Source organism: Coenobita brevimanus, chromosome 75 (genome assembly GCF_032717465.1).
Source record: "Coenobita brevimanus isolate Jiangsu-jjx chromosome 75, ASM3271746v2, whole genome shotgun sequence".
Classification (NCBI taxonomy): Eukaryota; Metazoa; Arthropoda; class Malacostraca; order Decapoda; family Coenobitidae; genus Coenobita; species Coenobita brevimanus.
The window spans coordinates 11,638,338-11,655,492 of NC_137028.1; the positions used below are offsets into that span (position 1 = coordinate 11,638,338).

The 17,155-nt window shown below is 43.2% G+C and overlaps 1 protein-coding gene across 1 annotated transcript in view; it reads right to left on the reverse strand.

The window, feature by feature from the left end:
- Nucleotides 1–17,155, reverse strand: part of Hus1-like (Hus1-like checkpoint clamp component) — a 163,832-nt gene that overhangs the window by 55,234 nt on the left and 91,443 nt on the right. Inside the window, exon 6 of the mRNA XM_080278839.1 lies at nt 2,872–2,958. Within this exon, the coding sequence (XP_080134965.1) occupies nt 2,872–2,958 (87 nt within the window). The remainder of the gene's footprint in view (nt 1–2,871; nt 2,959–17,155) is intronic.

Here is a 17,155-nt window from a genome sequence, read left to right on the forward strand (position 1 = left end):
CATGAGTTTGTTCTAATATAGGAGGAACTGCCATGCCTGTTTGGGAAGGAATTACCTTGTTGAGTCCATAATGGTGGGGAACATTGGCTTCCTTCTCAACACAGTCAATCCTCTTTATTACATCTAACTTTTGGGGGTATGTTAACACTGATGTCTTCTTCTCTTTCCTCGAAAAAGTTATAGGCTTAGGAGGCAGGCGGAGGCAGCACGGGAGGAAAATAAAAAATCCTCTGGTAAACCACAAGCTAACAATGGAGAGGAAACGGTGTCCAGTACTGATCCAGGCGCTGGACATCAATCGTGTGCGTCCTTCATGCTTGGCATGGGAGGAAAGTGCTGTGACTGGCTTATAGTACGTGCTATGCTTGAATATGATTGGTTTAGTATTTGCCAAGCTTGACTATGCTTGGTTTACACCTAGCTAGAGGTAATGGTGGCACGTATTACACGAGGCATCAGAAAAGCATAATTTTGCGGGCTGCATTTGCAAATTTCGTGTAATTTCCACGAGTTACTAATATTGCAAACTGCTGCATGATGTTGCCAAGTATTATGAATCCGCCATTTAGGATCGCATGGTTCAGGACGTTCCACTGTAGTTGCAGATGGAGGTCACATTAGGGTTATGTTCTTGTCCCATAATTCAACTTCCACCTTACAACCGATGAACCAAGGTACATTCACGGAAACAAAGCAGCAGTCCCGGAAGAGGTTTATGGAAGCTGTGATGGTTGTGCTCCAGGAAGAGGAGGAGGCAGCTCAAGACAACGACAGTAAGAGAAAGAGGACCTTGGCCAACCTCAAGTGGTATTCCCTCAAATCTGCAATCTATAACTGGGTGCAGGCTTGGATGGAACTCTCTTCACTCACACTTGAGCACAGTTGGAACAAGCTCCTCAAGGGTAAAGAGACCATTGCTGATTTAACCAGCTATGAAGCTCAGGACTTCGTTCGGCTCATGGAAGCAGATGGAGAACGGGTAACTGAGGACACCATTCATGATCGGCTGGAAGCGGACGAGGAAGACCCTGGGTATCAGACTAATGAATGTCTGACCATGAAATCATGTGTCCATGAGTGCAGGGGTACCGAAGATCAAGGGGAGGAGGAAGAGAAGAATGTGACAAAGTGGCTGATATACTTGGGATCCAGAAAGTTTGTGATGCTGTGGACATCCTTCTTGGCTACTGCAAGCATTCCAATTGGCAGGCCATCTTTACCGATGTCATGGCCATCTATCTGTGACAGGGCTTCGCGAATGTTATAAAGCTGGAGCTAAGAAGGATCACCAAGCACTCCTCCATCACGTTCTTTTTCCATCTGGAGACACCTGCCACTCCATCACCACAGCCCTCAACCTAATTGCATCGTCCTCTGTTGCCCCAGCCTTTGACCTCTCATTGGACTCTGTCACCCCAGCCCCCTACTTCCTCACATCGGCCTTGTTCATCCCAGTCAGTCACCACCATGACAGCCTCTTCTACATCACCTTGGCTATGGCATCATGTTCAGCCTTTCCAAGATTGGTGTCTCTACCAGAGGTCTCGCCCCCGTCAGAGGCCTCACTGGAGCTGCACCTCACACCCTCTGCCTACTCCAGCACCTTTAGCAGAGATGGAGCCTAAGGTGGTGGAGCTGGAGTAATCTTTGTGGGAGCCATTCACCACTACACCACATGGGGTTAAATGCACTGTACTGCATGGTGTACAATTCTACCCTCCACTGATGCCAACACTAGGTGAGTACACTGGGTGAGTACTGTGTACTGTATTACTGTACTGAATCATTACTGTATTGTATTTTATGCTTAATTTTCACATTTTGCTCATGGGAAACTTTTTAGGAGAGAGGGTCGAGATGGATAACAACACATTACCTGGCTCGACGCCGAATTGAGAGCCAATTAGGGAGTACATCCGGCATAGGGATTGGCTGAAGTAGGTTGGATAATTGAGAGTTTACTGTACTGCATATTATTCAAATCTCTCACACCATCCTAAATCCTACAACAGTGATACCGAAAGCCAAGGGTGCAACAATCCAGTACTAATGGTCATATTTAAGTCATGTTATATTGCTTCTCTCTTATTCTCTGGCTACAAATAATATATTGCATGTACTGGCTGGGGAAATGAGCAGTCTGATAATGCTTGCTGAGCTAACAATTATTTTTTTCCCCAAGTCACCAACCCGCTTGCGGAGCTAACTAAACTTTTTTTTCCCTGTCACCACCCAACCTTAAATACTTCACATCTTTCCACTCATCCATTTCACTCCCTTTCATCTTTGTTTTACTGTACACTTTGCATTCTTAAATGCATTCACTGTTTCCCCTCTCTTACATTCATTCTGCAAACCTCCCACATTTCACATGGCCATATAAACCTGACCAATTTTCCTGGTCCCTGGGCATGTGCAGGGCCCAGGTCCAAGGATTCCTAACTTTTACCAGGGATGAAGAAGACAGGAGGGGGAATGCCTATTCCCAGTAACACTCTCCCTCTTTACTGACAAGACTACAGGGACTATGGGGATAAAATTTTTCTACTTTACCCTACAGATTACCTGCAGCTGGGTAGAACAATGCACATTTATAGCTGTCTCAGCCTGAACTTGAATGTGAAAATGCTTTTTGAGTTCCTCACCTGGGATATTCTGCAAGGTCAACTACCAGGCTTTTGGCTCTGCACCACTTCCACATCTCACTCTTATCATACTTTTTCTTATTTCAAATTTTACATATTTTTCTTTCATACATTTCCTACAAAGAAAATTACATCAATATTTTCCAAGAGAATGCCTGATTTTTTGTCAGTCCTTATTTTCTGTTTCAATAAAATGTACAACATAGCTGAGAATGGAATAACTCACTACAGATGACTTTGGCAGGGCCCACTTGCTCACTGATGAGGAAGAGAGCGAGTTTCTTCACATCCACAGTGGCTGCATGCAGCTCCTCTGGTCCACTTTCATCTCCAGAATCCCTAATATTTTCATTCTGGTCTTTGGGATGAAACAAAAGGTTATGAAACGGAATAAGATACGACAAATGCTGCAAATGATGAAAAGGCTGAAACTTTACATCTACTCATATATCCACTGAATCGTTTACTGCCCTATTAATTTCCAGCATCCTTAATATTTTCATTCTGGTCTTTGGAATGGAACAAAAGGTTATAAAACAGAATTAGTTAGGACAAACACTGCAAATGATGAAAATGCTGAATCTTTACATCTATTCATATATCCACGGAATTATTTACTGTACTGTTCTATTAAAAGCATGCTGGGGCTTGGGCTAGGCTGCTTAGTCCACTCAATTAACTCCTAACCACTGGGTGTCGGTCGAAGCTGTCAAGAAATTGGTGGCTGGGTGGCGGCGGGTGCCAGCTGAAACCAAACATGCTTTCCCGGGTCAGTTTGAAGTGGCCCCCACTTGATCTCATCACCAAAAGCTAAGGAGAGACTCCCGCCATCCGAGCTAACCATACCTCAGTCATCTCTGTGGCCTTGCCAGGTGTAAGACTATGTTTTCTTAACCTCTCTCATCTGATTCCGTTCCCGCCTCACATGGACTTTTGCCTCATCCACCCCTACCAAGCCTCTTTCCAAGGATACTACCAAAGGACTCAGTGATAGTGTCATAGGGTGTGCCTTGGACACCACTGTGTCTAGTTTATCTAGTAATGAAAGTTATCACACTGAATGCGAATCCAAAATCAGGGCTGCGCACACACATTCGCATAAAGGTATACCCCGATTTAACGATGTAATTAGTTAGGTAAAACCCCATCGTTAGGTGGGGTATCATATATCGGGGTACTTTTAACAAGTAAAGTAATGGGGAGCATTTTTCAGCCTTGGATTTCCCCCCACATGAAGTCCAAAACCCACCTAAATGAGACCAAAAACAAGTTTAAAGCCAATCTATATGGCCTAACTGCTGAAAAGGAAGCTAACCGAAGCCTAACATCTGTAAATAACTCACTAAAACCAACAAATACAATCTGAATATAATAAAAAATAGGTTAGAAAATATCAAACACCTCTCATCACTTACTTCTTGTAAGTCCATGTCCGGCCCTGGTCATCATCCTTGTTATCCCCCCTGAGGCTAGGGAACATGTGGTGCTCCCTAGCACTCACTCATCCTCCTCAACACCCTCAAATCCCATCTCCGTGGGAGGATCAAAGAGGGGAGGGAAGCCTAGTGAGGTGGAGTGATCATAGTGGGAGACTGATGCACTGGCTCTGGGGTGGCGATGGAGTGATATGCAATGAGGCAGGCGGTGGAGATAGGATGCAATGCGATGGCTCAGGCAGTGGCGATGGGGTGAGATGCGATGGGTCTGGGGGTGGCAATTGAGTGCGATGCAATGACAGAGGAGGTGGTGAGGGAGACAGCTGTGATGACTAGTGAGGCGGCAAGGGACACCGCTGCGGTGACTGATGAGGTAGCGATGGAGTCAGATGCAGTGGCTCATGTCGTGGTGAGGGAGGCAGAGACAGTGGCTGGCTGAAGTAGTGAGGGAAATGAAGGCTGGGGCGAGGAAGGCAGCGATGGAGTGGCGGAGTGCCGCAACGGAGACACAGGCAACACGGGAGACAGGGATCGGCTGGAAGTTAGCTCCAGCACTAGGGGCCGAGCGTGTCCTCGTGGGATGAGGCCCTGGGTGTTTTTCTGCTGGTCGATGGCTGGGGAGATCCTCTGCTGGTTGAAGGCTGGGGAGATGCTCTGCTCGTTGAGCGTGGGGGAGATTCTTTGTGGGTCGCTGGCGTGGAGGGGGCCTGTTTGAAAAAGGCAGTGATTGCAGTCTGCTTGGCCGCCCTCTTCTTTTCCTCAAACATCGTCCTATACATCTTCATCACCCTCCTCCAGCCGATTAGCTGTGTCCCTGGTTCATCCTGGGAATGCGTAGTGTGTGCATCAGTGCAATGACCTCGTCCAGCTTGGTTAGGATCTCCCTCAGAATTGTCATATTGAGGGCTCGCACTTCAGGGACAACCTCCTCTTCCTCCTGTGCCTCCTGGTGTGCCCACTGAATCTCCATATCAAGGAGCTCCTCATTGCTGAGCTCCTCCCAGTGGCGCTCCAGACCTCCTCCACATCCTCCTCGTCAACCTTTCCAAAGCCCACCTCGTGCAAAAGTTCAACAATTTCCTGCCACACACACTGCACCGGCAGAGCTTGCATGTCCTTGGGGAAGCCAGTGAAGAGTGAACGCACTCTGACAACAGCTTCCGCTACACACTGTTCATGGTGGGCTGGCTAACTTCCCACCACGCTGCAGTGATGTTCTCTAATGAGAAGAGTATACTTTAGCCTTTCCAGAACTTCTGCACTGTTGTCTTATCGTAACTGTCATAGGCCCTTGCCAACTGCTGCATAGTGCGGTGGAGGTAATACATTTTAAAAGTGGTGATCACCCCTTGGTCCATGGGTTGCAACAACGACGTGGTGTTGGGGGGCAGGAATACCACTTCAATGTTGCTTGCCCACTCCTTCATCGCGGGAGGGTGGCTTGGAGCTTTGTCTTCCACCACGAGAAATCTGTTTGTCAAATTCTCCCAGGAGGCACACTTCTTGAGGACATGAGAGAGGTAGGAGTGGAAATATGATGAACAGATGTCAGACGTCAGCCAGGCCTTCATGTTGCACTCCCAAATCACCCCAAGATTTTCTTTCACATACCCCATTACAGCCCTGGGGTTCTCAGAGTGGCAGACAAGGAGCGGCTTCAACCTGAGGTCGCCCTTGGCACTGCCCCTCAGCAGCAGTGTAAGCTGGTCTTTCAAGGCCTTAAGCCCTGGCGAAGACTTTTCCTCTGTTGCAAGGAATGTCTTTGAGGACATTCTCTTCCAAAGGAGCCCAGCCTCATCAAAGTTCAACACCTGCTTCGCACTCTAGCCACCCTCCACATTGATGCGTTTCAACTCGTCAGGAAATGCTGCCATTGCCACTGTATCAGCACTCACTGCCTCACCGTACATCTTCACGTGGTAGAGATTAGCATGTCTCTTGAAGCGGTCAAACCACCCACGGCTAGCCTTAAATGTCTTGCTAGTATCAAGATCCCACCTCACCTTGATTTCGTCCCATAGTGACAGAGCCTTGGTGCAAAGAACAGCCTGACTCATGGGTGCCTTCCTCCTGTTCTGGTCCTCCACCCACGTGCGGAGCATTCGCTCCAGCTCCTCCATCGCAGGTTCTCTCAGGCGGGTGATACAAGAGGTGGATAAGGTTGCAACCTCCCCAGCGGCAGCCTTAATAGCTTCCCCCTTCTTGATGATGGTGGAGGCAGTCGACTAGACCAGGTGGAGGGCCGAGGCGATAGCACATGAACTCTCACCTTTTTTGTGGCACTTAAGAACATCTAGTTTCACTTCCATAGACACAGTTATACACACACACTTCACGGGAACATCACCAGCACCAACACTAGCAGGCTGCTTACCACCCTGACTAGGGTCTCCACTAGCACCACCACTAGCCCCACCACATGCAGCAAACTTACCAGACATGATCACAATTATTTAGGCCAAAAATCAAATAAAATCGCACTCCACACACAATTACTACCACTGCTCTACTCACGGCACTGCTCGCACTCAGTTACAATGCACTACAGTAGCGGCTTGTGTAATGTTGGTGATGTAACACGATGTGTGGTGGCCAAGCGTGAGAGTTCCTCACTCAGAGATGGCCAGTACGAGAAGAATGATATGGGTACCAGCAGGGTAAGCAATGGCTGTGGGGGCAACATGAGCATTTCTGCGCATCCTGGGAGGCTGGCAGGCTCAGCTGGCTGTGGGAACTTGCGTGATTCAAAATTTCGGCCTATCACCTGTGGACGCGACATCGGAGGGCCCATCATTAAACTGGGGCAGGGTATGTCGATATTTGTATCCCCATGGCTAAGCCAGGGTATCGCATCTAGGGGTATCGTATATCGGGGTATACCCGTACATCCTACCTCTCACGCCAAAAATTACTCCTCTTCATTATTTCCTTACTCATCGACGTGATGACCTACAGACTTGGGGATACCTTCACTCCCAAGAAGGAGTTGTAGAGTAATATGGTCTTTAATCTGTTTCCCTAGCTGCTATAAGCTATTTTCACAAAAATGCCCATAGTGACAGAATGACCACACTATAAATAGCCTGGTGTTTAGGGGTTAAAGCAGATGTGACCATATATTCTCTCCTAAGTGGCATTAAGTAAATACAAAGCAACCCTTGGATTCAAACCTTTATGAGCTGTATCAAGCTGCATGGCATTAACCCCTCAATGGCTGCCGGCACTGAGCGAGATTCTACTGTAAATGTACCAGTGGCATCAAATTAGTGAGCTATAGAAAACTGTAATTATGGGAAGGGGGTCAATGGTATGTTTACCTGACCCTACTCTACCATCCCAAGCAGTAAGGGGATCACTTTTCCTTGGATGTTTTCATCCACACATTTGAATGTTAAATTTAAGGCACAGGTGCAGTGGATTTTGTGAATTTTATGATATCTTCCATAAATCAGACTGAATCACAGGATGGGTTTAGGAAGCTAAAAAACACAGTACCAAGTGCACCAGATGATTCTCTTCACATCTGTGAGAAAAAAATCAATTTTAGAACTCTGAAAACATGGTCCTAGGGAAGGCCAGGCAAGCCCACAAATTTCTGAACCCACGGGCATTTAGGGGTTAAGCTAGGAATCAATGTGTTGGTTACACAATTGCCACTCAAAAAAAACACAGAGTCACTGCAAAGTCACACTACAATGAGTGAATGAATGGCGGAGACCAATATGTCAAAATTTACAAATGATACCTGAAGACACACCTGAAATTTTAATTCTGAGTATAGTTTCAGTTACTGGTGCATGGAGTGATGATGAATACCAGGAAATGTTGTCAGACATGGCTAGCTATTTACAGAAAATTACTGAGAAAAGCAACAATATAATTCTAATGGGTGACTTCAATTGTGAAGAGGTGAACTGGGAGGAATGGGACTCCGGAGGCAGTGAAGATTCATGGGGCACTATATTATTAAATATAACAATGAACAATGTGATGTCGCAAAGGGTCAAAGAAGAGACACGGTTCCGGGGTGAGGACACACCAGCAAGACTAGACTTACTGTTTACCAGAGAAACCGATGTAATAGAATCCTTGAAACATAACATCTGTGTCCTATTGGAAAAAGTGATCATGTGGTCATTGAGTTCCAAGTGATAACAGTGAATGTGGAGCCAAGAGACAAGCTTTATAGGCAGGGAAGATACAACTTTGGGAAAGCAAACTTTACAGGACTGAGAAAATTTTTCGAAAATGCAGATTAGAGAAAATTCAGAGAAACAAGAGAGATACAGAGGAAGTGGGATATTTTTCTAGGCCTCTATAATTCGGGAGTGGAAAAATTTGTGCCAAGAGTAAGGGGGAAAGGAAGCAGGAAAAAGGAGTGGTTTAACAGAAGGTGTATGATAGCACAAAAATAGAGAGACACAACATGGAACAACTGGAGAAAGAGAGGTAACAACAGAACAATGGAAGAATATAAAAGAACTAGAAATGAATACACAAGAATACATAGAGAGGAAGAAAGGAATTTTGAAAAAGGTAAAATAGATAAATGTAAGGAAGAACCCAAACTGTTTTACAGACTTGTCAATGGCAAACTGAAACAAAAGGAAGGAATCACCAAACTGAAAGTAGAAGGAGAGGTCTATAAAGATGCAGCAATGCAAGCAGAAATAATGAACAAATGTTTCCAATTAGTTTTCACTAATGAGAGCGAGTTTGTGGAAGGGAAGGGAGTGACTAGAAATGTAGTGATAAAAGATATAAAAGTGGAAGTACTGTACAGGAAGTGTATAAATTACTGGAAACTCAAGATGTAAGGAAAGCCCCAGGATGAGATGGAATCTCTAATTGGGTACTGAAGGAATGCAGAAAACAACTGGCGGATAAGTTTCACATTTTAATTGTGTGTTCTCTGGAAGAGGGGAAAGTGTCTCAAGAATGGAAGTGGGCAAATGTGGTACCAATTTATAAGGGAGGAAACAGGGAAGAACCTCTGAATTATAGACCAGTGTCCCTAACCAGCATGGTTGCAAAATTGTGTGAAAGAATTCTGAAAGATAGATGGATAAAATATCTGGAAGAGATTAATAATTTGGCTGATAGCCAGTTTGGATTTAGAAGTGGAAGGTCATGTGTGTCCAACTTATTGAGTTTTTACTCAAGAGCGATTGACGTTCTACAGGAGAGAGATGATTGGGTGGATTGTGTGTATTTAGATTTGGAGAAGGCCTTCGACAAGGTACCCCATAAGAGACTAATGTGGAAACTAGAGCATATAGGAGGACTGAAGGGGAACCTCCTGGAATGGATGAGAGACTTTTTAAGAAACAGACAAATGAGGACAGTAATAAAGGATAGGATGTCTGGCTGGAGAGAAGTAACAAGTGGAGTCCCACAGGGCTCAGTGTTGGCGCCAGTAATGTTCCTGATTTATGTAAATGATATGGTACCATCATCCACTCACTTCATGTAGTGCTGCCTACTTCTTCCTTAGCCTTTATCATTCTTTCTCTGTGCCTGCCCTCCTCTCTTCCTATTTCTCCCATCTTTACTGTCACTTCTTATTGCTTTTCTTTCCTTTACTGGTGGCTTTACATTGAGTGACAAGCCAAATGGTTTCCTGTAAGCCAGGAAACCATTTACAACGCTGGGTGGTGGCCATATAACAAAACCATACGTACTCCCTATGTGTCAATAAGTGGGTTGGTGAAGGGTTAGTGCCTCTTCCTGTAAAACAACTAACTCAAAGTCAAATGGCCACCCTTACGGGATTATGGCGTCTGGCAATAGATAGATAGATAGATATGGTAGATGGAGTGAATAGTTATGTAAGCCTGGTAGATGGAGTGAATAGTTATGTAAGCCTGGTAGATGGAGTGAATAGTTATGTAAGCCTGTCTGCTGATGATGCAAAGATCTTGATGAACGTATTGGTTGAGGAGGATTGTAAAATGCTGCAGGAGGATTTGGATAGGATACACGATTGGAGCCGGATGTGGGAAATGAAATTTAATGCAAAGAAATGTAAAATATTGGAAATGGGTAAAAGTACCATGAGGCCATCATTGAATTATTTGATAGGTAACGAACAAATCAGAAAAGCAAGAGAAGAGAAAGATTTGGGAGTGCTGGTCCAGGACAGTTTGTCACCTGAAAAACACATTAACAAGGCAGTCAGAGAGACGTATAAGCTCCTGACTAATATAAGAGTAGCTTTTCATTATATGGATGAGGAGATGATGAAAAAATTGATAGTGGCCATGATTTGCCCCAGGTTAGGATATGCAGCAGTAGTGTGGTCCCAACACAAAGAGAAAGATATAAACAAGATTGAGAGAATACAAAGAACAGTAACTAAAATGGTACCCAGTCTGGCAGATGTCGTACAGAGAGAGGCTGGAAAAGCTGGATTTGCCTTCCTTAGAAGAAAGGAGAAAGAGAGGTGACGTGATTGCAGTGTTCAGGACCATGGTGGAAGTAGATAAAATTGACAAAGAAGATCTGTTTTTATGGGATACGAGAGCAACAAGAGGACACGGAATGAAACCGAAGAAGCCATGCTGCTTGAAGGATATCAAGAAATATAGTTTTCCTTATACAGTAGATGTATAGACCTGTGGAATAGCCTGGACAAAGAGATCGTCCAGTCTAAAAACTTAAACGAGTTTAAAGCTAAATTTGACTTATTGAGAAACAGAGACGGGACCCCACGAGCGTAGCTCATTTCCTGTATATCACAATTACGTAAATACACACACATACACTCACACAGGTCGCTGATGGAGACAGAGCTCTTTGTGGATCGTGGAGAATTAATCACTGAACCAGCGGCGACAAGGAACCCAGCCTATTGTGATTATGTGAAGGAATACGTGAATGGTTGTCCCGTCTGATATTAGTGCAAAAAAACACCGATTTAGGTCAAACAAGAGTACAAAACACAGTGGAAGTGGAAAGTTTTCGTAGGTTGCATCATGGCAGGAGGAGGTAGCTTTTGTTTACATCCGTTGGCGGTGAATTTGCGGGCTTTACTGACAAGGATAAGGGTACAGGAAGTGCTACACTGAACCATACAATAGTAGCAGGCATGGAGAAAATGGTGGAGAAGAATGTCCAGGAGTTAACCCGTACCATCCCAGGTATTTTTGCAATTTTATACCCACCCAATCCCAGACCAATAACAGAATTTTTTTTTTTATTGCATTAAACAATCCAAAAGGACATATAAATCAGGGAAAAGAAAAAAAATTACTCCTTATAGGAGAAATAAGAGCAGGATGGCTGTCTGTCATGTTTCTAGTCCAGTTTCCCAAGCCGAGAGCAAAGTTTTCCCACCCAGCTGGGCGGGATGAAAGAGAATGGGGAAGGAGAATGGGGGATTCCCCTTTCTCAATGTCCTTCACTGGCTCATATTCCTTCCCAGAATAGCCATCCAGGTCTCTCTCTTCTGAAGAATCACTAAATGAAGGGACAGAAGGATCCATGCGACAATTTCAACAGCCTCCTCCAGCCCAATGAGGCGGAAAAATGGCATGATTTTCGCAACACCCTGACGCTATGATGGACAGTGGCACCCACGCAGAACCAAACTCTGTACTACAACTGCTTGGACACAGTGTTGCCAATACATTAAGCTACTCCTTAGCAAAAATTTTGCTAGATTAAAGCTGTTTGAGACGTGCTACAGCACTCGAATTTTGCTATAGGCACCATCATGTCGCTAGGATTAATTGAGACATTTTGTACTGTCGGCACCATGCCGAAGGCGGGATTGTACGGGTTAAAGAAGGTATGGACAATAATTAGAGAGTTGCAGGAACAGACCTCTGAGCAGGATAAAGAGATTAAGATAATTCAGAACAAGTTGGACAACGTCTGCACACACAGTGCTGACCAAGAAAGGCAAGTCACAGAATTAAAGTTGAGTAATGAATTTGTCTCAAATGAAATAAAACAGCTCAAGAGGGAAAATAAGAGGCTGGAAGAAGAAAAGGACGGGATGAAAAGCAAACTAGATGAGCATTTATCAAAATCAAGGCTGCATGATGAACATATTAAGGAAATCAAGGAGCAACACAAGGGCAGGAAAAAAATTCAAGAGGGAGAAAATATAAATTTGAAAGAGATTATAGAACAACAAAGCAAGGACAAGGTGGAAAAGGAAGTTGTTATGGTACTAAGAAGTAGAGAATCTTTAGTTAGGGATGTAGCAGACAAGAAAAAATGTGTGATAATTTCAGGACTAAAAGAAAAATTGGATGACAGTAAGATCAGATAGGGAAAAAGAAGAAGTGAATAAGGCAAAAGAGCCAGTAGTTATGGAAGTAAAAACAAAGCTCAAGAGAAGATTGAAGAAATGTTTAGAATAGGAAAGTAAGAGGAAGGAGGGGCGAGGCCACTTAATGTAAAGTTTAAGTCTCAGGTAATGGTAAATGAAATCATCAACAGATCATGGAAATTATTAGAAAAGGAGGAGCTCAAGAATGTTTGGATAAGGAGAGATACAAATGAGAAAGAAAAAAATTAAGATAAAGGAGCTAGTAAAGGAAGGAAAGGCAAAAAATGAACAGAGAACGGAGGAAGAGAAGACAGTGTTCTTTTGGAGAGTTATGGATCAGAAATTGAGGAAGTGGTACCAACGAAGAAGGGGAGAGAAGAGGGAATAAAGAACAATAAAAAAAATGGAATGTGGCATATACTAATGCTGATGGTTTCATATTGGCAAGGTTAGAAATCAACAATTATTTGAGGGTATATGAACCAGATATTAAGTGATTTATATAGACCATGATACGAGAGGATACTGATATCCATATGGGAGATGGCCAGTACAAACTGTGGAGATGAGATAGAAAAGAAAAAATGGGAGGAGAAGTGATGACGCAGTGAAGAACAACATCAATGTGGACAATGTGGAACTGGGAAAGGGTAAGGCTGAAGCGATAAATATGGAACTAGAAACTGGAGAGAATAGCAAGAGAGATTGCAGTGGTATATGTTCCCCCTAAGACAAGGGCATGGAATGATGATGAATACCAGGAGATGTTGTCAGACATGGTTAGTTATCTACAGAAAGGGACTGAGAAAAGTAACAACATAATTCTGATGGGTGATTTTAATTGTGAAAAGGTGAACTGGGAAGAATGAGACTCATGAAGCAGTGAAGATTCATGGGGCACTATACTGTTAAATATAACAATGAATAATGTAATGACACAGTGGGTCAAAGAAGAGACAAGATACAGAAGTGATGACACACCAGCAAGACTAGATTTACTGCTAACCAAAGAACCAGACGTAATTGAATCTTTGAAGTATGTGTCCTATAGGAAAAAGTGATCATGTGGTCACTGAGTTCCAGACAATAAAAGGGCACATGGTGCCAAGAGATGAGCTTTATAGGCAGGGAGTAAACAACTTTGGGAAAGCAAACTTTACAAGATTGAGGAAATTTTTTGAAAATGCAGATTGGAAAAAATTCAGAGAAACAAGAGAGACCCAGAAGAAGTGGGATATCTTCCTAGACCTCTATAATTTGGGAGTGGAAAAATATGTTCCAAGAGTAAGTGGGAAAGTAAACAGAAAGAAGAATTGGTTTAACACAGAAGATGTATAATAGCAAAAAAAAGAAAGGGACATGGCATGGAACAAATGGAGAAAGAGAGGTAATAATAGAACAAAGGAAGAATTCAAAAGAACTAGAAATGAATATACAAGAATACATACAGAGCAAGAAAGGAACTTTGAAAAAGGTATAATTGATAAATGTACGGAAGAACCCAAATTCTTCTATAGATTTGTTAATGGCAAATTGAAACAAAAGGAAGGCATCTCCAAACTGAACGCAGAAGGAGAGGTCTACAAAGATGCGGCAATGCAAGCTGAAATAATGAACAAATGTTTCCAAGTGGTTATCACTAAAGAAAGGGATTTTGTGGAGGGGGAGGGAGTAACTAGAAATGTGGTGATAAAAGACATAAAAGTGAACGTGCAGGAAGTGTTTAAACTACTGGAAACTCAAGATGTAAGGAAAGCCCCTGGACTGGATGGGATCTCTACTTGTATAGCTACTGAAAGAATGCAGAGAACAACTGAAGGATAAGATTCACGATTTAACTGTGTGCTCTCTGGAAGAGGGAAAGTGCCTCAGGAATGGAAGAGGGCCAATGTGGTACCAATTTATAAGGGAGGACACAAGGAAGAACCCCTGAATTATAGACCAGTGTCCCTGACCAGTATAGTTGCAAAACTGTGGGAGAATCCTGAAAGACAGATGGATAAAATATCTGTAGGAGATGAACATTTTGGCTGAAAGTCAGTTTGGATTCAGACGTGGAAGGTCGTGTGTTTCAAACTTGTTGAGCTTTTACTCAAGAGCAATTGATGTGCTACAGGAGAGAGACAGCTGGAAGGATTGTGTGTATTTAGATTTGGAGAAACCCTTTGACAAGGTATCCCACAAGCACCTAATGTGGAAATTGGAGCACATAGGAGGATTGAAGGGAAACCTCCTGGAGTGGATGAAAGACTTCTTGAGAGACAGACAAATCTGGACAGTAATACAGAACAAGATGTCTGGTTGGAGGGAAGTAATAAGTGGAGTCCCAGAGGGCTTGGTGTTAGCACCAGTAATGTTCCTGATTTACATACAAGTTATGCTTGATGGAATGAACAGTTATGCAAGTCTGTTTGCTGATGATACAAAGATCTTGAGGACAACAGAAGTTGAGGAAGACTGTAAAATGCTACAGAAAGATCTGAATAGGATTCATGATTGGAGCCAGATATAGGAAATGAAATTCAAAGCAAAAAAAATTTAAAATATTGGAAATGGGTAAGAGTACCAAAGAGGCCATCACAGAATTATATGATGGGTAACGAACCTACCACAAAAACGAGAGAAGAGGAAGATTTGGGAGTGCTGGTCCAGGTTACTTTGTCACCGGAAAAACACATTAACCCTTCGTGGGCCAGGGGTTACCAAGTTACACGGAAGGCCAATGGGGTCCCGGCGGACCCCAAAACTTAATGGTGAATTTCTGCCATATGCATCAAGTTATATCTACTAAACTTTGTACATATGTTGCCCAGGACACCACACATGGAACCAACCCACCAAATGTCCATTTTTTTTTTTTTTTAATTATTATTGTAATGTCACTCAGGGATAAGTGAGGGTGGTCACTCTCATCTTTAATGTCAGGACCAAACTGCCTAGCCCCGGGCTTCTACGCTCCTCATGGGACAACGTAGAATTGGATGATGGATGGATGGATTATTTTAACAAAATTCTTTCATTTTATTACAATTTTATTGAAGTTTGAGTATGGAAGTACTGATTCTACACTTATCTGAATGTTTGATTGTCATTATTCTTGGAACAGGTTCTCAACATAATAACAAGTTCATGTGTAAAGTAAATTAGCATGATCATAAAATAAAACTATCCTTATAATGTTCAAATTTGGTACAAAGATTTTTTGTTTTATCCTCTTGATCAGCATCTTCTGTATTACTGCCAACACTTGCATTATCAGAATTATCATCAGCACTCACAGGAGACTCAATACTACTCACATTAATTTCACTGTCCATTCGTTCAGGCACTTCATAATCATCAGCGTCGGATACAGATAAATCACCGTCTGAATCATTTTCTTCTTCTTCTTGGTCACTTTCTGCCACCGCCATAGAGACAAAAAACTTTGATACTGGTTCTGACAATGTCCTTAATGTTTATAATCTGAAATATCTGAAAATTTTTTATAAAAAAAATTAGTCACACAAAAGGCCAGGTGGGGTCCTGGCAGACCCCACTGACATTTTTATTGCAATGTCACTCCTTAATCATGCAAGATTTTTTGCTCAAATTTTATGAGCATATAAAATAACCATCTACAATAAAATTCATGGGAGGCCAGGCTGTGAAAGTAAAAAATGTCTTAATGGCAACATTTTAAAAACGTGCTGGGGTCTGCAGGGACCCCATTGGCCCACGAAGGGTTAACAAGATAGTTAGAGAGACATAAAATCTCTTGACTAACATAAGGGTGGGATTTCATTACATGAATGAGGAAAAATGAAAAAATTGATAGTGGCCATAATCCGCCCCAGGTTGGAATATGCGGCAGTAGTGTGGTACCCACAAAAAAAGAAATATATAAACAAGACCGAGAGAATACAAATAACAGCAACCAAGATGGTCCCCAGCCTGGCAGATCTGTCTTATGGAGAGAGGCTGGAAAAGCTGGATCAGCCTTCTCTAGAAAGAAAGGAGAGAGAGGGGTGACATGACTGCAGTGTTCAGGGCCATGATGGGAATAGATAAAATTGATAAAAAAGATGTCTGTATGGGATGGGAGAGCAACGAGAGGACACGGAATGAAACTGAAAAAGCCAAGTTGCGTGAAAGATATCAAGGAATATAGCTTTCCATACAGATGCACAGACCTGTGGAACAGCCTGGGCAAAGAGATCGTCCAGTCTAAAAACTTAAACGAGTTCAAAGCAAAATCTGACTTACTGAAGAGATGAGACCCCATGAGTGTAGCTCATATTCTGTATAGCTATCACAACTAGGTAAATACACACACACACACACACACACACACCATCATCATTCGGACCTCCTTTCCCACCCAAAGGCAGGGAAAGGAGTAGCAATGTCCAGACTGCCCAAATTTGCCCAATCCAACAGGCCACGCTTTCATTCACTCATCAATCAAGCCCCCGGAATCTTGGCTCTATTGGATACGCCAAAAACATTCACCACGTTCTGTAGCTTCACATAAACGTATCCGATTGAGTCAATCCGGATGCTGCCACGTTAAAAAGAGGTGCCAAAATCCATGATCATGCACTTCTCCTCACAACATTCATCCAGCCAGCTCGATCTCGTCAGTTCCCTAGCCTCAACGATTTTCAAACCTCTCTTCCTCACACACTTATCCATGATATCTCTCCACCTTCTCCTTGGCCTACCTCGCCTCCTCCCTCCTTCAAATTCACTTAGATATACCTTTTCCACTACTGTTGTTATCCATTCTCTCCACATGACCATACCATCTCAGTACA